Source organism: Microtus pennsylvanicus, chromosome 3, assembly GCF_037038515.1.
Source record: "Microtus pennsylvanicus isolate mMicPen1 chromosome 3, mMicPen1.hap1, whole genome shotgun sequence".
Lineage (NCBI taxonomy): Eukaryota > Metazoa > Chordata > Mammalia > Rodentia > Cricetidae > Microtus > Microtus pennsylvanicus.
In genome coordinates, this window is record NC_134581.1 from 35,519,069 (window position 1) to 35,542,823 (window position 23,755).

General features: G+C 42.9%; 1 protein-coding gene across 1 annotated transcript in view; it reads left to right on the forward strand.

Annotated features, from left to right (window-relative positions):
- Ube3d (ubiquitin protein ligase E3D) overlaps positions 1 to 23,525 on the forward strand; it is a 134,609-nt gene extending 111,084 nt beyond the window's left edge. Inside the window, exon 10 of the mRNA XM_075967734.1 lies at positions 22,952 to 23,525. Within this exon, the coding sequence (XP_075823849.1) occupies positions 22,952 to 22,972 (21 nt within the window). The 3' untranslated portion in view covers positions 22,973 to 23,525. The remainder of the gene's footprint in view (positions 1 to 22,951) is intronic.
- Positions 23,526 to 23,755: the final 230 nt, after the last annotated feature.

Consider the following 23,755-nt stretch of genomic DNA (forward strand, 5'->3'; position numbering starts at 1 on the left):
GTCAGATATAAAATGACTGTGAAGTGGTCATTTTTTAGTATAGTGTTCATTTGCGAAGTCCTGTGTTTGTACTCCAGTTGTGCACCGACTCACACAGGCCCACCCTGGGATCTGGAGCTTATAACTGAATCTCTAAGAGTGATTGCTTGCCACACGCTCCTGCTAGCTGCTAATGTTATGACTATTCTCTGTGATCTCTTGTAATCTACTTTGGCCATATTATAGCTCAAAGTTAATGCAACACAAACAACATTATTTAGCTTGTGTCTTAGGGGCATGAAGCTCTAATTTGGGGTGAAAATGACCCAGTATATTGCTTTCAAAGCTTTATTGCTTTTTGCTAGTTCTCATTTTTCCCCACCCCAAGTTATTGAACATTCTCTAAAAGTTAGAACTTCTTGCTTCTAAAAATAGTCTTTCAACTCTTTATTGTCAGGAAAAAAAAGAGAGAACATTCCCAAGGGAAGGTGGGCATTACACTTGGGATTTCAGACAACATAGCCACACTGAGGCCTTTGGGATGGAGGTCATCCTGCAAGAAGCTAGAGGGACTGAAAAAGAAATTTGATAAACTCTTGGGGAGAGCTAGAATGGATGCAGCTTTTTTTTTCCTGGCTTTTCTCAGTTCTTGGTACCCATTTTCTTGCCACCATCAGTGTTCACCATGATTCTGGAAGCTAAGAGAGCTAAGAGGTAGCTAGCAGCCGACCTCTTGATGGCTGTACAGGAGATATCAGAAGAGCAATACAGTCCAGAGAAAAGGCATTTGCAGAACACAGTTAACATTTTAAAGCTAGGTGTATTCCCTTTCTCACAAGTCTTTAGTGGCCTGTGGTTCTTTAACTAAAGGTGGGGACCCCTGTGAGATCTTACCCTTCCGTGTCAGCATGTCTGCTGACACTGTAATTGCTCAATTGTTTGGGCAGCTGTGTTACTGAAGTATCATGGGTGTAACTTCCCTGTCATTTCAGGGAGATACAATCTCACAGCAGGTTTCCTGGTCCTCTGGCCCTTTCAATCTTTCTACACCCTCTTCCTCAACATTCCCTGAGCCTTAGGTGAAGTCATATGTATACGACATGAGCAAAGGCAGTTTGGTTCTGAAGCTGGGTCGGTTCCACTGTAGCACATGCCCACTGGATGTCCACTTGGCAGCTGGTGAAATGACCATGGGCTTTGCATGGGCTCATACGCTGACTGCCTTTCTGAGCCTGCCTTCAGGTGGGTTTACTACAACCATCCATCCTCATTTCCTGCAGCTAGGGTCAATTTGGGAGATTGTTATTGGAGCCAGTGATACACCTAGAACAGAGAATGACTACTCACACTGAATATGGATTTAAAACAAAACAAAGCACAGAAGCACCTGTTTTATGTTTGGTGCTATGTCTGATGTCCTTTAATTCATCACTTTGTTTGGCACACTGGAGGAACCTAGTGAGCATATCGAGTGAACGACTACCTTGATACGTACATCAGTTCATTCTACAGTGAGTAAATGAATTCATTTAGCAGTAATGAAGACAGCAAAACCACCCCATTCCATACCAAGTGACTTTATCGTCTACGTCTCAAGAACAACGTATCTTAGGACTTCGCACACAACTCTGAAACTCTCGATGGGGTTTCCTATGTTCCATTTTTTTTGTTATCTTTTTTTTTATTGAGAAAATGAGAAAAAAAACAAGTTTCCACCTCCTCCCAGCCTCCCATTTCCCTCCCCCTCCTCCCTCCCTTCTCCCCCTCCTCCCACCCTTCTCCCCCTCCCCCCACTCCTTTCCCCCTCCCTTTCGAGTCCAAAGAGCTGTCAGGGTTCCCTGCCCTAAGTCCTAGGTCCTCCCCCCTCCGTCCATATATAGGAAGGTGAACATCCAAACTGGGTAGGCTCCCACAAAGCCAGCACATTACGTAGGATCAAAACCCCTTGCCATTGTCCTTGGCGTCTCATCAGCTCTCATTGTTCGCCATTTTGTGGATCCCTTTGTGTACTTAAGAAGAGTATCTATTATATCGCTTTCATTGGGAAAAGAGCTTATTTTACGTAGTAGTGATTTTTATGTGCTATTGCACAACCATGGTGGTTATTTTTTGTTGTGGTTTTGGTTTGGGTTTTTAAAACAGGGATTCTCTTCGTAGCTTTGGTTGCCCTGGAACTCACTCCGTAGACCAGGCTGGCTCAAACTCACAGAGATCCTCCTGCCATTATCTCCACAGTGCTGGGATTAAAGGCGTGAGCCACCACCGCTGGGTTGAGGAGCACGGTTGTACGGTTTACTTGTTGTACAACTGTCCTCTTGTGCTAAGACGGAAAAATGAAGGGACGAGTGTGGAAGGAAGAAGCATAGAAGAACTAAGCTCTAAGGTCACTAATGGCACTGGGTAAAATTGACAATGGGACTGCAAAGGAAGCCACATTCTGTGAAAAATGAAATGGGGTTGCTCATAGCAAGAAGAATGTCAGGAAAAAAATAAACAGGGGAGACCTTTTCAGTACACTTGGTCAGAAGGAGGGAGGACTGTACCTCGTCACTGTGTTGGAGCCAAAGAATGGGCTGAAGCCTTTTCTGAACTTCAGAGCAAATTTCTTGAAAATGAGGCTCATTAGGAGCTTCTCATTACAGACAAGCCTGGGTTCTTGGAAGCATTTTTTTTTGACCCCAAGAAGAAAATGAAGTATCAGTTATCTGTGGATCTGAGTGCCTGATCTGGGTGCGCTGATTGAAGGAGCCGCTGGTTATGTATTGAGCCATTCTGACTCATGACTACAGAAAGCTTCAAGTAGGAAGGGCTTCATCTCCTCAGAAGGTCTTTCTGGAGATTATACAGTTAGTGGGAAAGGCAGGGTTTCCTTTCCTGATTAACCTTGTTCTTCTTCACACCTGCAGCCTCACTGGGAAGCCATTTGTTATTCAGAGACAGTGGCTCTAATGAGGAGCACGTGACTCGGTTCCTCTTTGCAAGCTCAACCAGGTTTAAATGGTCTTGGTAGAAGTGCAGCGTCCTCCCGTGAGGGCCGTGTACTGAGCTAAAGCTATGTGGGACACCTTTAGCCAGCCTGCAGCCTAGGGTGTGCTCTCACGTGGTAGGTACTGGGTCTTATTTCCGTGTCATTAGAAATCCAACAACAAAAACCGTTTGCTGCTTGAAACGTGAAAGCATTTTCTTGTTCAGTTTAGAAGCAGTGTTTTGGTAGCTGCCTTTTTGTTCTGTCCCCAAACATACGGGTCCTGTGCCACATAGGAGGATGCTGAGAGAATACCAGATGAACCAATGATCATATTCCATTCAAGGAAATAAATGCAAAGACTGTCATTAAATCCATGCAAGTCCACTCTGGAGTGGGTTTGGGGATTTTTTTTTCCCCAGATGTTCTTGCTATGACCTACTTCTACAGGTAAGAAAAATGCTTTTTCCATCTTCGTGTGACATTAAGGCTATGGTGACCCGTTCCCCTGTGTCTTGGCAGAGATGGCCTCATGAGGATAAGCATTAATTATTTTCAGGCTGTAGATGCGTCACCTCTGTGGTGTCCATATTTGTCTTCCCAGAATGCATTGTCACTCCCTAATTATAGGTGCTCTTGTGGGATTGGGTCTTCTGAGTTGCTAGCCTGGGATGACACATTACACAGCAAAAGTAGTAACCACTTGAAAAATCGGTGAGCTGAGCTGAGTGTCAAGATCAAAAGTAGCCACGGTGTTCAGAAGCACACTCAAGATAGTGTTCGGACTGCCAGTGTGACCTCTAACCTGATTTCGTGTTTTAAATCGCTTGCTAATTGAGGGTGTCTTTAAATTTATGTTTTCAGCATGAAAACTTATCACTTAATTTGGATTTTGTGTGTGTGTGTGTGTGTTTGGTGTATATGTTATGTATATGTGAGCATGTGTTGCATGGGGGTACACTCACCTGTATCTTAACATGTTGGGGCCACAAGTGAATTTAGGTTGTCTTCTTCTCTTGTTCTCCACCTTAATTTTTGAGACATGGTCTCTTACTGAACCCAATGCTCACCCAGATGCCTGAGCTAGCTGGCCAGAGTCCCCATGATCCACCTTTCTGCTCTCTCCCCCAGTACTGGGGCTAGGGACGCTCATCACCACACCTGACTTTTTATGAGGGTACTGGGTGTCTAGACTCAGGTCCGAATTCTCTTGTCATGTTTGTAGAGCAAGGGGTTTGCTCACTAAACCTCTGCCCCGAGCCTTTCCTTCAGTCCTATTCTGAGCAGCAGCCCCGTGGAACCGGCAGCTGAGGTGTGTGATCAGGGGGAACATAAAGCTGGAACTTTGAAGGTGTCGGGGACTGGCACCAGAGTGTGAGAGCTCCTTCCCCATCTCCTGCCCACGACTTCTGAAAGTCAGTAGGGTTGGGAGGTGGGAAAGGATCACATCCAATTTCACTCTCCTTCTGAGCAGCAGATGTGCCCACAGGAACAACCGCGCAGTGTGAGGTTGTCAGGCTTCCAAAAGAATTTGGCTAATGGGCCTCATTGCTCATGGAACTCGAATCCTGGAGAATCAACATGAAGGTCGAGACAAGTACAGGACCGGAAGCTTCAGAGGCTGTGATGAGGCGTTCACGGGCAGTTTTCCTAACTTGGGAGTGCTCATTGGTCCCACTCACAGTGTTAAGCAGCTACTCTTGTATAAAGGGAAAGAAAGCAGGTCAGCATGCTGTGTGAACGACACTTAGTTTAAACTTAAGGACAAAGTTCTTGGTTGGGGAGGAGGCCAAAACACTGAAGGAGTCACTGCAGTGTCTCTTCCAGAGGCATTTCTGAATAATAGCTCCCTTGAACAGCTTAGGTGTACAGATAATGGGAAAGCTGACTCAAGGCTGCCTTCGGGCTCAGCAGAGAATGTATTCTGGGTATCACTGTGAGCATTAGGAAAGGCTGGAAAACCGCTAGCAGAAGGGCTAATGTTATACGGTGCCAATTCCCCCAAGGAGAAAAATGGTTATGCAGTTCAGCTTTAGTAGCCCCGACCACAGGCTACTCGCCTTCTGCAAGCATCAGAGTACTAGTGCCTGTACCCCAAACTACCCCCATGACATTATCATCTCTGACAACTTATAACTTACGCTTTCACCCCCAAGTATCTCATAGATTCAGAGAGAACCATTGAAGTCATTTGCAGTGGGTTGGGTTGTAAGTCCCCACACAGCTCCAGGCCCAGGAAGACTCCAGAGATCAGGAGCAAAGTCAGAAACTTTCTGGGAAACTGAGGCTGACTTCTCGGCAGCCTGTGCAGACCCTGCTACATAGCACACTGATGAATTACCATAGAACCATCTCTGTGTTACTGTTTAAACACTTTCTCTGAGACCAACATTGGGCTCTTCCTTAGGGGCTTTTCAGTAGGTTAATCCAGGCATAAATTCTGTAAGTGGAGGGGAAAATACATGAAGAAAATGAGGGAAGAGTTATATGGGGCTCCCATCCTCTTTGTCCCTTGTATTTTTAATTTTAATAATAGCTGAGCATAAGAGGTTTACTGTTGCTTCTACCACATTTGGGGACAAGAAGAAGCCTTGGATTATGGTTTCCCCACTCCTGTCCATCTCCATTTTTTCTAATAATTAACAGAAAATATATTAATCTTGTGACTGGGGATATATATATACATACATATACACATACATACATATATATCAGTTCATGGAATATGTTTGGCATGTATGAAGCAGAGTTCTGCTCAACACTGCATAAAAACAGAAGTGGTATACACATGTAGTCCCATCAAGGGAGGCAGGAGGATCAGAAGCTTAAGGTCATCCTTAGGTACATAGCCTGAGCTACATGAGACCCTTCAGAAAAAAGTACAAATGGGTAAGTTTTGACAACTACCAAGTACTTGAACTCATGGCACTAGTTTTTCTTTTACTATTGGCTTTTAGAGTGGAAAAGGTTTTCCTTCTTTGGGGTAGGGGGTAGTGTTTATCATCATCATCATCACCATCATCATCATTGTAAAGAGCTTCCCTGTTTCTCTCCGGCTTTTGGCAGTTGGCTTTTGTCTTCTGTTTGGAACTGTTTTGAAGAAGCTATTATAAGTATGCTGGTAAAATCTTTCTTGTGGATGTGTTTGCCCTTCTATTGGGTAAATGTCTAGAAATGAGAGTACTAGGTTGCATGGCAGATGCTTATTTCACTTGCCGCAGGGGTCTGCCGAGTGGGAACACTCCATTGTTTGTATTATGACCGGGGAAGCCGTTATCCATGCAGTCCTGTGGGGTGGCCGCATCGTCACCCATGAAGCCATTGTCCGTGCCCACTGGTGGGTTGCCACATCCTAACCCGTGATGCCATTATCCACGCAGTCTGAGAGTGTTGCTGCATCATCACCTGCGAAGCCATTGTCCGTGCTTCCTGGTAGGGTTGTCGCGTTCTCACCCATGGTGCCATTTTCCATGCAGTCCTGTAGGGCCGCTGCATCGTCACCGGATCCGTGCCAGCTGCGAGCTTGCTGGTCTTTTTTACTTTTGTGATTCTGAATGCCTGGGGTATGATTTTCATTTTCAATTCCAGCCCAGAGATTCTGACCTTGTTTCAGGTACGATTTGGTCATTGATTTCTCTGGCTTTGAGAGGCCTCTGTTGAAGTGTGTTTGTTACGATGGTTTGTAGGCTCCCTGGTGCCCAACACCACCAGTTTGCTATGAGTTTCCCTGGAGACTTGAAACTGAGAAATCGTCTACCATCTGCATAAATATCACAGAAACATGAAATGTGTCTTTGTGTTTTCTGATGTTTTGTTTTCTTCCTCGTAGCCAGCATCCTGTGAGGCTGGGAGGGTTTTCCTGTAGCGAGGCTTTGAGTGCCTGTAATTAGGAGAGTTTCAGAACGCCTTCAGCTTTCTTTGGGGTACCCCTCCAGAACTCTCAGTCTTCCCCAGTGGTCAGGACCATGCTTTGTTCCAGTATTGACAAGCAGCACTACAGGAGCCTGTCCCACACGGGATGCCTGAGTCACCTTTATAACTTCTACACCGGGAATTTCCTCTGGAGACTGCTGAATGCAGTCACTTCTTCCTGCCTCCATCTTTTTCTCTGTTCCACAAAACAGTGCCCTTAGTTTTTTTTTTTTTAAACTAAGTATTCTATGCAGAAGTATTACTTTTCCATTCTGGTTTTCTGATTGTGGAATTTAATCTTTCTTTTTAGTTGCAGTAGAAAGAGAAGGGATCGGGGTGTTTCACTTTTAGATTCTATCAAGGAAATAATTTTGTTGCTAAGGAGTTGATTTCCAGCTTGTCCCATTCAGTGCTCGTAGCAGGTGAGATGTTGCTCTGGGAGTGTGGGACCTGCTGCCAGAACAGGAGACAAGAACAAAGGAAGTGAGCTGTTTTCTTACTGTGCTCTGAGACAGGAGCACAGTGGCTTATCCCCAGGAGAGGGGCGCTGGCCTATGTTAAGACATGTGTCCAAAGTGCCTTAGAAGCAGTAACACAGCTTTGGGGGAGGCCCCTGAGTGCCACCTCCCTAAAATGGAACACAGCCCCTCTTAGACAGGGCCATTCCACTCTGGGCTGAAATGCATCTGAGACTGAATTATCCTAACCAAAAAAGCAAAAATCACAGCCATCGAATTTTCGTGAACTTCCAGAATTTTGTTCATCAGTCCTGGAGTTTGAGTTGCAGTGGCTCTCACTTCCAAGAGGGAACAGTTTGAACTCTGAGGAGCATAGCTGCAGGGGATTCAAGTGTTTTAAATGCATAAATTCCTAATGACACTAAAAATAAAAACAAAACAGACACCACATTGCAGTCAGTGGAAAACTCTACGAAACAAAAGGCTTGTTTAAAATGAAATCACAGAGGCTGAAAAACAGGGGGTGGGAGGAGGCAGAGGAACTCAGGACTTAAACTCAAAACATGTGTGAATTCATTGTTATACTTGGGCCAAATGTGGAGTATGTTTCGGGCAGATATTAGTTGTTAAAACACTATATGTGCTGGCTGGTTAAAACACTATATGGCTATATATGGCCACTAACTGGATATGTGATGATACTGAATAATTATTAATAGTTGAGGTATGATTGTGGCATTGTGGTTTTATTTTTATGAGACATATTGATTGACATATCCGAATAACATTTGAGAAAACAGGAATAGCATTTATTCCAAAACCGATCTGTGGCAGGACCCAGTACAAGAAGAATGACTCGAGTTGACAGGTTGTTGTGTTTGTTTTTGAGAGAGGGTGGGCAGGATGATTGAGACCAGGGCTTTGCAAATGCTAGACAAGTGCAATTAAGCTACCTCCCCAGTTGAGTTAGCCATTTCTAAACATGTGTTAATTCCACTCTTCTCTTTATTATAGGGTATGTTAATGTTGGAACTTTTCATAAGTTAAAAGCAGAAAACAGACTGTTTAAGTGCTTTGCTGGTTCCACTGGGTTGAGTGAATCTGAGTAAGGAGTTGTACCTGCTGGTTGGCTAAGCAGGGGCATCAGAGGACAGACTGGTACCCACCGACCTGACCCTCCCATAATATTTTTGACTCCATACTTGGCTATTAGCATCACATTAATGCTATGAGCGCGGGACCCTTGAGAAAGGTGATTGTGCACATTTATTTAATAGTGGGTGTTGGTGGCCCAAAGAGCCCTCCTGAGGAATGCTACTAAGAATATTTCCCAAAGAAAATATTGGGAAAAGAGCTATAATTTGTTTCAAAGAAATGTTCCTCCTATTAATTAGTGGGAACATAGAGGAGAACATGTTACTAGCATGTTTATAGGATTTAGCTGGAGGCTATGTATGGTAGACACTCTGCCACCAAGCTATGTCCTCTGCCCTCTTCTTATTTTTAATTTTGAGACAGTTTCTCTCTAAACTGGCCTTGAATTCACCCTAAAGGCTAGGATAGGCCTTGTTTATGTAATCTTCCTTCCTCATCCTCTCAAGTTACTGGGATTACAAACCTGTATCACCAGAGCTGGTGGCTTCCTCTTTAAATATACAAAATAAAATAGTTGGGGGGGGGTGGCAAAGCAGCCTCAGTGTAACACGTGTTTATGTTCAGTCTTTTAGCAACTTAGATGTGCTGACAAAGTCAAAACTTTGGGTTTTAAAATGTACCCCCCAGAACAATGAGCTCTTCCTCAGAGCTTCATCACTTAGCCACGATAGGTCTTATTCACATATAGTAAAAGCATTTGTTTCTGTGCCTCCTCTTGGAACTTTTTCAGCCCTGAGGCCATCTTCCCTAGAGGTCCTCACCATGTTCTAATGATGCAGGTTGAGGAAGGCTTTTAGTGAAGTCAGCATTCCTAGACAGCACTGTGGGAAGAAAGCATGTTGGGGAACCACTCACAGAAGTTGCAATATATGATACGTTTCTTGGCCAACTAGCCAGAGGAGGAAAGCTGCAGTTGGAGGTGAAGAAGCCAAGGCATGAAGGCTGGGTAATCTCATCCTGTTCTCTTGGAGATAATAGGTACTTTCTCCTGAGCCAGGTGGTCTGTTGGCTCTCTATGAGCCAGCTTTGGGTTGTGATTCCTCTGCCCATCGTGAGGACAGCTCACTGACCTTGTGTCTCTTTGGGAAGATGGCAACATACAGGACATTCAGACATAATGTATGCAATTTTAGTACAGATCCCCAGTAGATGTATTGTTACTTAGGTAGTGTTAAAAAAGAAAGTGAAGTTCTGGTTAAGCCTTGGGTGTTTATATGTACAAGCTCTTTGTACATCTTCCTTTAAAAATAATTAAGAAAATGGAAACATGAATTCATAAATGAAAAGCAGATAGGAAAAAAAGGTGCTTCTCTAGTGATATGTTTAAGCCTAATAAATTGTGCCATGAATACAAGCTCTTCTGCTCACTGAGGGCCTCATACGTGGGGGGTCTGCATTTGGATTTTTTCTCAGTCGTCCTGATGGGGCTGGAGGAAGCTGGGCCCAATGCTGCTGTGGAGCTAACAGCTGTTTGGTGGCAGGGCACCCATCCCAGCCAGGGTCCAGAGCCTGGATCGTTCTGCTCCCCCGCATCCTCACGCTGGATAGGAAGCAGTGTCTTCTTGTTCTCATCAGCTGTCACTTCTCTCAGCTGACTCTCCGGTCCTTTTAGTACAACTATAATTAACCTTTCCGCACCACCCTCGGCTCGCCTGACACCGCCACTTCTGAAGGGCTTAGACGGCAGTTCTCACTTGGGACAATGTGCACCTCCCTTGACCTTGTGAAGTTTGCTGAGCAGTTCCACATGGAAGAGCCCACTTGGCTTTCCTTGGGCTTAAGGTCAAAGTGCAGAGCTCTTGGTGACATATCACAGTCTCTTCAGGGGGTCTTTTGCCAGAGACTTTGTCCTTGTTTCTTCTCACAAAATCTCCAAAGCCATTCCTTAGTTTCCCTTTTATTTAAAATTAACAGGTTAACAAGAATTTTATAATTCCTGTGTATTTCCAGTAAGTTTAAATAGTAAACATAAAAAGGAAATGGTATTTACTTCAATATGGATGCTATGATTTGAATGAGAACAGCCCCTGTAGGCTCCTATGTCTAAATGGTAATATTCTAATTGGTAGACTGTTTGGAAAGGATTAGAAAGGGTGGCCTTGTTGAAGGAGGTATGTCACTAGAAGTGAGCTTTGAGGTTTTAAAAGCCCACTCCCCTTCACCCCAACCCACCTCCCCCTCCTGCCTGTGGGTGAGGATGTAAACTCTCAGCTACTGCTCCAGCGCCATGACTGTTTGCCACTGTGCTCCCTGCCGTGATGGCCATGATGGCCTCTGAAACTGTGTGCAGCCCCTGATTAAACACTTTCCTTTAAGTTACCTTGGTCATGGTGTCTCTTCACGGCAATAAAAAAGTAACTAAGACAATGGATGTTTTACCATACTTTCTTTTTTAAAGGATTTGCCTGTGGGGCTGTATTTTTATTTCATTTTGAAAATTTTATGCATGAGTACATTGTATGTATATCATTCCCGCTTCTTCCTCTTCTCCCTCCAATTCCTCTTGTGTTTCCGTCACCACCATCCCAAATTCATGACCTTTTCTCCTATAACTATTTTTGTTCCATATGTGTGTATTAATAGTTCAGTTAATGGTGCTTTAATGTTCATGTATTTAGGATTAAGAAGCCTTAAGGGAGTTTGTCCCTTAAGAAAACTGACTCTCCCTCCCTTAGCCAGCCATTGTTGACCGTTAGTCTCCATCTAGGGATAGCGTCTATTGAAACTTTCTCCCAGTCATGTAGTATTGTCAGCTAGTGTGGTCTTGTGTTAGCAACCATGTTGTTGGAAGGTCATGAGTGGAGCCTCCCTGTTATGTCTAGAAGACACTGTCTGGCAGCAGGCATCCTGGTCTTCTGGAGCTTACAATCTTTCTATCCCTCTTGCATGATGTTCTCTGACCCGTAGGTGTAAGGGTTACACTGTAATGTTCCACCTGGGGCCAGGTGCCCCACACTTGCTTATCATCTGGATTCCGGCCAGGTGTGGATCTCTGCAGTAGTCTCCATCGAGAAGAGAGTGTGCACGTGGCAAACATACTATATTTTTAAAAGAATATTTAAATAGTGACTTGCTGCCTCAACCTACAGGACTTTGGATTGCTTTAACCAGGGTGACAGAGAGAAACTGGGATTGGGTGAGCCATGCACTTTGATGGAGGTGCACCAGCAGCCTAGAGAGTAAGTCAGACCGTTGAATGAGGAGACAGGTTAGCTGATTTGTAAGGGAGAAGTCTTAGGCCACGGTCATCTGTAGAAGGAAGCTATGGGTCATACTTTCTTCACGCAATGCTAGACATCCATACTAGGATCAGGAAGGCCTTGCCACCTTAAGGTTAAGGCTTTGGGGTCCTGGGCGTGTCCATGGTCATATCATGAATATTTACACATACAGGGTTCACGCACTCCCCACAGTTGGCTAAAGAAAATAAACATCTGGTTATAATTTGATCCCTCTCCTCACAGTCCTTAAATAACATTATTCCGAGTTACAGTCATTTTTATTGAACTAACTATGCCAACACCACCCTGCTCTCCAAACGTAAAGAAAAATGGTTCCATCCTGAGATTCCAGCTCTCTGCTCACTGTCTTCTTGGCACTTATCATATAACGGGGCCCTCTCCACTAATTAAAAAGTCATTTCTCTTTACAAGTGGGGCTTTGATTTGCCACTCAAGCTCTGCTTTCTCCTCTGTATAATTAATTCCAAGAAGGAATCAACTTTCTTCTTAACTAGATAGGGAGCCTGCCTCATCCCAGCTATTAAATCTGGCTTAAATTGGAATATTATACACGCTTTCTTTAAATAAAGTTACCATAGCAATTATCTCTCCCTGTAATTAAAAGGGAAAGAGCTTTTATACCGAAATGAATACTAGGCTCAGAAACAAAACTTTGATCGCACACCAGCCTTGTTACCAAGTCGCGGCCATGAGGAAAAGCTACTTAACGTCTCTGAATCTCAGACCTCCATGCATAATGCGGGCAAAATTAAATCCAAGTATATTTTATGTGGATTTATGAGCCCATGCCAGGCACTTAATTTCTTCTATGGAAAAAAAATAACATTTTCTAAAGGGCTTATATGAACTGTTTTTAAAAGTTAAGCATCCATGTGCCACCAAGATGGCTCAGCAGGTAACAATGCTTGCTGTGCAGACCTGATAACCTATATTCCATGCCCAGAACCCGTTGTCTAAGGAGAAAAATTATCACTCAAAAGTTGTTCTCTGACTTCCATACGCGTGCTGTGGCACACATGAGCTAGCACTCACGTGTGCATATGAATCAAACACAACACAATGATAAAGAAAATTAGAAAACGCTAAAAATCTTAGTGAGATGTAAAGGGAAAGGACTTGAACTCACAGTTGACCAAAGAGAAAACTAATGATAAAAAAAAAATGGTAGAATCTCTAAATTCACAGCAATTCAATAAACTCAAACAAAACCATTGAGGCATCATTATCCTTTTATTAAATTAGCTCTAATTAAAAAAGAGTTAACATGGTGTTGGTTGGTACATCTCATTGGGGAAAATGCATCAAATTCTAGTAATTTCCATACCTTTCAGTCTAGCAGTACAATCTCTGGGACTCCTGAGGAATTCTTCCAAAGTATGGGAAAACAAATCTATAATCATGACAATATAATAGTTACTTCAGTATTACTTTTGACTTAGTAAATTTGAAAGCAATTTAAATTTATAATGACTTAAATGATAATAAACTGTTATACAGTTATTAAGAATAAACACTTAATGAGTTACTTCTAAAAAATATTATATAAAAATGTCATTTATGAAAATATTTAAAATGCCTTTTGGGACCGCAGAAATGACTCAGCCATTAGGAGCTTGCTGCTCTTCGGGGGACTGAGCTTGCTTCCCAGAGCCTGTATCTGACCACTCACAGCTGCATGTAACTTGAGCTCCAGGAAACCTGAAACCCTCTTCTAGCTTCTGTTGGCATGTATACTCATGTATACAAATGTGTGTACACAAATATACACACTACATGCATGCATACACGTGTGTGTATATATATATACATATATGTATGTATATATGTATAAAATCTTTTTTAAAATGCCTTTTTAAACTATATGAAAATTGATCAAAATTATAGTTATATTAGGGTTTTCTAGCATATGTTTCTTTCCTGTTTTCCTGGACATTTTTGTAAGGTAATATTATTTTCAAGATTAAAATCAAAGTTTTAATTTAAGTGTATATAATCTGACAAGGAAGGAAGGGAGGGAGGGAGGGAGGGAGGGAGGGAGGGAGGGAGGGAGGGAGGGAATCATCCAAAACATTGAGAAGCCTATTCCATTTCTACAGAATCTGCTATGGCATTTTGAGTTCTAGACAATGATAAAAGTGAGGCAGGAAGAAGAAATGTGTGCCTGGTGGGCTGGTCACAGCACAAACTTCATCACTACCTGATATGTAAGACAGTGCTGTATAATGTAAGCATTGATTCCAGGCTGCCCACCCAACCTGTTGATTATAATAGCATTACTACCTGCATTTCACACTTAACCTACTATATCTAGGGCCATTCCTCGGAGGAAATGGGATCTCATTGATATATTGACAGAAACGTCAGTGTAAAACTTTGAAAAATGCTTCTACCTAGGGTTACTTGCAGAGACAGTGGATCAAAGGAAACGGGATAAAAGCCATTTGCTAAATACTGTGGGGTTTGTTTGATTGGACTCTTTATTGAGGTAATTTTTTATATCCATGTGTAGTTGAAAGAATAGTTTAGAAAGACCCCTGTACACTTCGTGTGATAACACTTTATAAAACTCTTGTGTAACCCAATCAAGGCATTGACGTGAATATAACCCCTCTGGATGTTACTCGGTCACTCAGTGTTGTCATTTATGTGGGTGTTCATGTATACAGTGTTATGTGTTATCACCAATGTGTGTTCATGTGTCTTTTGCACAGTGAAGACATTGACAGTTCCATCACTGGAGATCCATCTTATTATATAACCATACCCATTCTTCGCTCTCCAGCATTCTTTACCCCTGGCAGTCACTAGTCTGTCTCTACTTGCATAATGTTATCATCTTATAATATTACATGAATGTAGTTATACAGTATGTAACCTTTTGAGGTTGGGTTTTTAAATTCAGCACAAGTCCCAGGAGAATTATGCGTGTGTCAGTGATTTGTGGATTTTTTTCTGCTGATTGTTAATACGCCATGGAATCGCTATACTACTGTTGAAACATTCACCCTGGTTTGTTTCCATTTTTGACAATATTGTGCAAGATTTTCTGTGCACATAAGTTTCTGTTTCAAGACTCTAGTTGGTGGATCATATAGTCCTTACAAGTTGACCACTTGTTTTGCTGTTGTTGTTTAAAGATGCTGTGGTAGTTTGAATAGGAAGGGCCCATAGGGAATGGCACTATTAGGAATTGTGGCCTTGTTTGAGGAAGCATGTCACTGTGGGGGTGGGCTTTGAGGTCTTGTGTGCTCAAACTACTCTCAGTATGGTACACAGTCTCTCCCTGCTGCCTGCAGATCAGGATGAAGGGACCTCCGCTTCTTCTCCAGCACCATGTCTGTCTGTATGCTGCTATGTTTCCTGCAATGATGATAATGGACTGAACCTCTGAATTGTAAACAGCCCTAATTAAATGTTTTCCTTTCCATGAGTTACCATGGTTGTGATATCTCTTCATAGCAATAGAAACTAAGACAGATGGGGGTCTCATACAGTCTAGGTTGGTCTAGAACTTGCTATATAGCCTGGTTGGTCTTGACCTTGACATCCTCCTGAGTGCAAGAATTAAAGGCCTGTGTCACCGTGCCTGGCTTCTATTTAGTTTTGAAGGAAATTGTTTTGTAGACTAGCTATACAATTTCACATCTTACCTAGCAAAATATGACAGGTTTGGTTTCCTCCCCAGCTTTTGGTGGAACTTTTATGACTTTGTTTTGAAGTCACATTTGTGGCAGCTTTCTTTACTGGAACTAGCCAAAGAGTTTTTCTGAAGAGACTCTTGTGAAGTGCATAGATTTAGGGAAACACAGACACACATGCATGTGCACAGCACACATGCTCACATGCACAGAGATGGGGTATAGATAGATCAAGGTGTAAGTACCAGAAGCAGCCGTCTCCACTCCACCAAAACTTCACTCATTTGATTCTTAATTTGCTTTAGATGAGAGACCTGTGGGTCTTTAGTCTTCAGCCATTAGCATAAAGGGCCTCCCTCTCCACTGGACCCAATCTCCTTTGTCATTGTCACCTTGTACAAAATCAGCCCCAACTAGGTCAGTGACCTAAATAGAAGTTAAGTTCTGAAAGTATTAGAAGAAAACACATGCTTTAAGGATTCAGCACAGGCCAAGATTTTCTGGGTAAGACCCCAAAGCACAGGAAACAAAAATGGGCCAAAAGGATTATATCAATGTAGAAAGCGTCTATGAAATGAAACAGACAGCAGAGAAAAGAGATAGCCTGAAGTATAGGGGACAACAGCTGCCACTGTTCACCTGACAGTTAGTGCCCAAAACATGGGGGAAGAAAAGCACCACTAATAAAAACAAAACAAACAAACAAATCCCAAGTAATCCAGTTCATAAATATGGGCAAATGGGGGTGGGGCAATGAGGAGATTCAGTAGGTAAAGGTCAAGACAGTTGCCACCAAGCCTGAGTTCTGTCCCTGGGATTCACATGATAGAAAGAGAGAGCTGACTCCCACAAGGTGTCCTCTGGCTGCCACTGGGAAGCCATGGTTTGCATGTGTGTGCATACACACATCAATGCAAACAAATAAATGTAAAACAGTCTTTAAACTAAAAAAAAAAATAAGCAAATGATCTAAAGCCTTTCAGAAGGTGAAGATACCCACAGATATGTTTTGAAACTACAAAGCAACATCGTGATATTGAATGTTGGAGAGAACAGCAGGAAAGGAAAGCTTGTGTCCTCAGTAGGAATGTGTACTGCTACAGGATGTGGAAAACAGGGTGGAGGTGTTACAAAACTCAACTAGAACAGCCATGGATACCATGGAACCATCCCAGTTCATGGTGGATTGGCAAAGGAAATGAAATCAGAGTCAGACTAGCTGCCCAAAGACAGATGACTAGATAAAGAATACACGGTGCGTACACAGAGCACAGAATCATTCAGTGATAAAGAACAATGAAATTCTGTCATTTACAGTGAAGTGGGGGGACTGGGGTCAGCAAACTAACTGAAACAAAGACAAATACTGCTATTTTATCTCATGTAAAAATAAAAGAAATTCATTCTCCAAGAAGACTGTGATTGTTAGAATGTTTGTGGTAAAGGGATGGGGCCAGAATTAAGGGCTGAGTCTGGTTTGGCACACTGTAGACATCTATGGAAACATTGCACAGTCCTGTTATGCTATATAATTAATGCCAGTTTCAAAACAGAAGCACTGGACTTAATCTGGTTCTTTCTACTTTAATTTGATTTTCCTCCAGTTTTGTTTTTCTTCTAGAGGAAAAAGATGTTTTCTTTTAAAGAGGAATTTTTTTTAATTGCTTAATCTTGTTTGTCAATTTCATACATTTATAGGCTGTATCTGATTATTCCTTCTCTGAATCCTCATCCCTGTCATTGACCCACCTCTCACTGTTACCTGTACCTTCTCAGATTCTCAGATGTTGGTTGTTTTGGACACTCATTCCAGAGCCCCCCATTTGTGCTGGTCTAGAACACACTTTGGTTTGCTTTTAAAGTAAGGAGAAAGCCTATGTTTCGGAGAGATGACTCAGCGGTTAAAAGCATTGCCTGCCCTTCCAAAGGTTCTGAGTTCAATTCCCAGCAACCACATGGTGGCAATGAGGTCTGGTGCCCTCTTCTGCCCTGCAGGCATACACACAGACAGAACATTGTATATATAATAAATAAATAAATATTTAAAAAAACTTTAACCAAGTCCCTATATTTAACCTTCCCCAATATTACTTGCTTAGCTTTGTGAAATCAAGATTATACTAATGGCTATAAAAGTAGGAAGTACCAGAATCATCCGGAAGGCCCTCATTGGATAGCCCCTCCCCCTGAGTGTCTGATTAAGAGGGTCTAGAGTAATGCAGGATAACTCTTTTATTTAGCAAGTTTTTGTTTGGTGAGGATGATGTTGATCCAGAGACAGCACCAGAGATGGGGATGATGTTGATCCAGAGACAGCGTTGGAGATGAGGATGATGCTGGTCCAGAGACAGCACCAGAGATGGGGATGATGTTGATCCAGAGACAGCACCAGAGATGGGGATGATGTTGATCCAGAGACAGCACCAGAGATGGGGATGATGTTGATCCAGAGACAGCACAAGAGATGGGGATGATGTTGATCCAGAGACAGCACTAGAGATGGGGATGATGTTGATCCAGAGACAGCACAAGAGATGGGGATGATGTTGATCCAGAGACGGGGATGATACTGGTTCAGACACAGCCCCAGAGATGAGGATGATATTTATCCAGAGACAGCACCTTAGAGATGGGGATGATGCTGGTCCAGAGACAGCACCCTAGAACCACTGCGCTCAGTAATACCCTACTCAAAATCCCCCAAATTTTGTTTCTGGCAAAAGAAGCTATGCGTTTGTACTTTTTTCCTCCTTAAGTGACAAATATAGAGTAATATATAATGTTACCATTAAAAATTTATTTATTTATTTTTGGGTTTTCCAGACAGGAATTCTCAGTGAAACAGCCCTAGCTGTCCTGGAACTAACTTTGTAGACTAGGCTAACCTTGAACTCACAGAGATCCACCTGTCTCTGCCTCTCAAGTGCTGGGATTAAAGGTGCATGCCACCATCTCCTGAATGAATTGGGAGCATGGGGGTTATGGGGTAAAAGGGGAGTGGGAAAAATGTATAGATCAAAAAATACAATAAAAGAATATTACTAGCATGTGAAAACTGCCGCAGTACATCAGTAGGTTAAACAGAAATAATGTATTACTAAACTGTATAGAGAAATGCTTGGGTGTATATGATAAATAAACATCTGGAAAGAAAACAAAAATAATGTCCAGTGTTTCTGAGTAGTAGAGCTTCAAAAATTATAGTTCCCTTTTTTGTGTGTACTTTTTTATATTTTCTAGTTTGAGGTAGGGTTCGTATAACTAGAAATAAATTATTAAAGCAAATCGCAGAAGCAAAGCTGCTTGGGTATGACATAAAATTAACCAAGACAGTTTGGAAGCGTGGCTGTGACTTTGCTAGCCCTTTCCCTGAAGAGAATGGCAGGTTACCTGAGTCACCTGTCCTGCCTGACAGAGTTCTGCCCTCGTGCACCCAAACAGTGTTGACCTGAAGGCCTCTAATTACGGCATCTCACTGCTACTTACACATAACATTCGTGGCATTTTCTCAGTGTTACCCACTGGAGTCCCCAACTGCATCCTCGCCGGCCGTTCCCTCCTCAGCCCTTGGCAGTGGCTCAGAAGTGATTTCCAGGAGGAGCTTTTTGCTTTGCTTTCATCTCAAATCGAATCACTGTTTCAAGCCATATCAGAACTTTAAAAACTATCGCTGAAGTCAATGTTTCAATGATTTTGTCTGCTACAGAAAGCTCTTTAGTTGCCTGGCATGAGGGTTGGACAGCCCAACTCAGTGTCCTCGGCACTTGCACTTCTGAACCTCCAAAGAAGGAGGCAGTGGCTTTTTATTTATTTATTTATTTTAGCTGTTTTGTTTTGTTGTGCTAAAGCCACTTTTCTGGAGACAGTGGTAACTGTTTCAGATACTGGAGAAAAGATATTTGATTTGATTTGATTTACAGGAACTCCACTCCCAACTGCATTTGTTCAGGGGCTGGTACCAATGGGACAAAATATCCGAACACGCTGTCCATAGCTGCCCTGATGCCACCCTGTGCTTGCTCCACCATCCCCCTCGCAGCTGTTCCCGAGAAAAGAGAAACTAGGACTTTCGAATGTCTGAGTGATGGTGTTTTTATTGAGGTAGCACTGTTTTATAGCCGGCATTTTTAGCACCCACCCACACGAATATCATTATTTCCTAACAAATACAATTTGTGCTTGAGGCGGTAGGTTTTTAGAAAACACTTTAAAGACTCTTCCCATGTAAATGTTTGCCCCATGGGTTCGCTGTCCTTAGCAGAGTGACTGAGTTTGCTTTATGTAACTGGTGTTTCAGGACTGGCAGTTCACTCCCTTGTCACAGCAGCCCTGTCCAGCGATGGCAGTGCCTTCTATAATCTACATGTTCTGAAAGAAGTAATGAGAAATATGTGCCCCGAACTGGCTTCCTTTAGCGATGGCTAGAACTCCGACAGTTGGCTGATGCATTGGCCCTGTGCTTTCTGCCCATCTTCAGGTGGAGCCACCAGCTGCCTTTCTCCCAGTAGCTTAGCTTCCCTATTCCTCTGGTAGATGAAAACCAACAAGTTTTTTGGGGTTATATGCCTATCATCATGGTGTATACCACAGCTCACAGAAAATCCCAGATGAAGGTTTATATCAATCAGCAGTTACCATCTCATTCTCTGCTGAGTCTGCAGGAGCTCTTGAGTTGGAAGGCTTTGCTTGAGCTCTTTTAGTCTAAATCCACCTGTAGCCTCTGCTTGTTCGACTGGCAGGGACTTCTCCCCCTCCAGCTGTTTGCCAGAGTCCCTTTAGCAAGCCAGCATCTTTCGGTGGGAATCAGTGTGTTATTGTCACTTAAGACGATTGTTTTTAGATGACTCAAAGCAGGGACAATATCTTTGTATTTCAAGTGTCCATATTCAGGCGCATGACTACAAAGCCACATCGTGTGGCCATGGAGTCCTCTCTTCCAATGTCTCCAGTCACCATTTACACCTTGTGACTGTGTATTCCAGAAATGCAAGAGCTAGCAGAGCCTGGAGGCGCTGCTGTTTGTGTGGTCTAAAAGCTTTGAAATAGGATTTTCTCAGCATCGTAAAAGAACAAAAAGAAATTATCCTTTCTCAAAATAAATGGCAGTAATGGAAGCAGCTTTTCCTGCCACAGATAAAAGCCTGAGAATGCAAAATCAGCTTTTGAAATAATTAACTCACAGTGATTTAAATAAAGGGACCACAAAGCATCGTGTACTACCTGCTCCCAAGTTTGGGTACGTGTTCTTGTTATTGAGACTTAGGAAGTACATCATGTACTTGGTAGGGAAAGCTAACAAGACTAGAGATAAGAACTCATTAGGTCAAAATCTCAGGTTTTTCTTACTTGATGGGGGCTTCTTTGCATGCTTTGGTCCGTTTCGCCTCTAGCGTCACCATTCCCTGGGTCAAGTTCTCTATCCCAGTGATGGGAAACAAAGCGGGCTTTTGATTATTTGAGGCATTAGAAGGATTCAGGGTTGCTGTGCCTCTAGCTTTTTCTCATTTATCTGCAAGGCTATGGTGAGAACAGGAGGGGTTTCAAATCAAAGCCCCCCACAGTCCACCATTGCCACTTGAGAGGCTTTGTGCACTCAGCAAGTCGCTTGGTTTTCCTGAGCTTGTTTATTCGTTTGTAAACCCGTGCTTCAAATGCTCTTCTGCCTTAATCCTGTTCTGTGCTCAGGGCAAACAGAGTCAAGATAAGTTTGCTACACTATAAAGTGCAGCACAGGATTCAGGTGGGCCCTTTGCAGTTCCCATTTTACAGAGGTGGAAAAATGGAAAGAGGTTAAGCAGCCTATTAAAGGTCACAGAACTAGTCAACGAGAGGTCTGGGTTCACAAAACGATTCTGTAATTACACCGTTTCTCAGCACTGCGCTGCTGACATTTGGGGGCATCTGAGGAGCTGTCCTGTGATTTTTAGGACACTCAACAACAACACCTCTACCCCATTAGACGTCAGTCACCACCACCTCCTGGTTGGTGACAACCAAGACTGTCTCAGAGTCTAGTCAGATGTCTGCCTCCAGAGCTACATTTCCTAGCCATTTTCACGATGGTGTCCATTGCTCTTTTAACTACTCCATGTCACAGTAATTTGCAGAATTAAAAGAGCTAACTGATTTTGTCTTCACAAGGTAGTCTGTTTTCTCTCCCAGCAGACTGCATAGAAGCATCATAACCACTGCCCTCAGTGGACCCTTTGTGAAGCTCAACGACCTGTGTTCTCCCATCCCATCTAATTCTATAACCATTCCTCGATCCTGAATGGGGCACACACGAGTCTCTCTTGAACACCCCTTCCCATCTGGTAACAGTGGAAAAGTGGGAGACAGAGAGGGAAAAGTCACATGAATATATGTAACATATTATCTTCTAATAACCATTATATTTGTATTATTTATTCATAGTTTTTGAGACAGGGCCTTACTGTGTGACCCGGGCTAGCTTACACACTCTAAAGAGCCTGGTCTGCCCTGAAACACATTTCCGGCCCTCAGCCAGTCTGTTATCTATCTCAGTTAATCATCACAGAAAGCCCTGGAGGTTTGTACCGGTTGTAATTGTCCTCTGTTGGATGCTGTTTAGGATCCTGTTCCCTCCACTGTGGTGCTCTCATTGCAAACCTGGTGTAGGTCAGGAAGTTGATGTGGAAACTCAGCAGGTGCCTTCCTCAGCACCCTGTGAAGAGTAATGTCCTCTGAAGTGCTCTCCCTAGAACCGCTGCCTCCTGCACAGCAGGGTGCTGCCTTTCCCCTTTCCTTGTAACAGGGATCGTTAACTACCCCTTATACTGTGGCTGGGACATAGGCACCAGCTTCCCTGATGCCATTAATACTTCTCTAAGATTGGGTGATTACTTCCGTCTGGTCTAGTGCAAGCGTCCCAAACTTTCCACTCTGGTTAGCATTATCTCTTTGTTTGACTGTCCTGATGTTAGTGCAGTTCCCAATTTATTGTCACCTCTGAATTAAAATGCCATAAACATTTATGACTGGCTGTCATTACTTGTTTCTCCATTATTAGAACTATTGGAAAGTTCCAGGCGTTTGATCTGGGCCTTGTGGAAAATATTTTGCACATAAACCTGTGTGAATCAAGTTTTGTTTTAAACACTAAGTGCAGATGAATTGCTACTGGCAAACACAACAAGTATAATTGCATATGATTAAAAGTATCAGCATGACCTGCAGAGAAGAAGATGTACTTACCAACAGTGTTAAGGACGTAAAATTGCCTGGTAGTCTTCTAGACTCAGAATTCTGCTAACAGAATGCCTAAAAGAGTGGTTTGCACCACTGAGAACATGAACTAGATTACTTCATGGATATATAACTTTACTGTCAATTAAAACTCTATTTTTCCTTTAAAGTGGATGTGAGTCATTCTAATTACTTGATGGTTCATTTAAAAAGGATTGATTGGTTCTTGCTGTAAAATTCAATGTCTGCCTCGCCTGAGTCACTTCTTTTGATTTTGGGAGATTGGTCTGTATCCTGTTGACCAGATTTGCTCCTCTCACTCGGATTTGATGTACAGCCCGTCATTCTGTCATGTTCTGGTGGTAAAGTATTTTGTCTCCCCCCGCCCCCCTCCAGGTGGCCTTTTTGAAGATGTAGCCGTTGAAGCTGAGGCTTTCTGGTCTACCAGCAGACAGCTCTCCAGCACAGAACAAAGCCAAGGCCTGGAGTCAGCTCTGTGAGCACAGTGTGCCAAGATGAACAAGAACCAGAGCTGCAGAAAAAGGGCTCTGTGCTAAAGTTTCCAGTTTACTTGTTTGCATTTATTCTCTGAGAGTTGACTGTAGATCTATGCAAACCCAAGGCTATGTGGAAAGTCGTAGTAGCAGGTTGTCGGCAGGTTAAGTATAGAAGTTGCACCTCTACTTCCCACAGGGAGGAATATTCAAGTCTGTGCTGTGTCAGCACCACCTGGAAGCATATTAGCTAATGGAAACCCATCTGTCCTGTGTGAACACAGCGAGGAACTTCATTGGGGAGCTGAGTGTTAACTGCTGTAAGCCCTGGGAAATAAACTTTTAAAGAGCTCTGGGTTTGTTTAAAACACATTTTTAAAGACTAAAATATGCAATTTTTCATATCTTATTCAAAGAAGGTGCTTGTTGGTGTTGTCGAGTGAGTGATTATCCAATTAAAGTTTCCCTGAGGGTGTAAAACCACGTGTGTTCTTTTTGTTCTTATTTCCTTCACCACACGCTATTGCAAATTAACAAATGCTGGCTTCTTGGTATAAAGTTACCTGGATTCCTATGTGCCCAAACAAGAAAACGTTGAGACTGATAAGAGCTGAGCCTAATCCTGCAGAACCCAGGCCAGCTCCCGATTTGATGGAGAAGACTTGAGACTCACCTAGAATCGTAGAGCTTGGCTCAAGCAGGGACT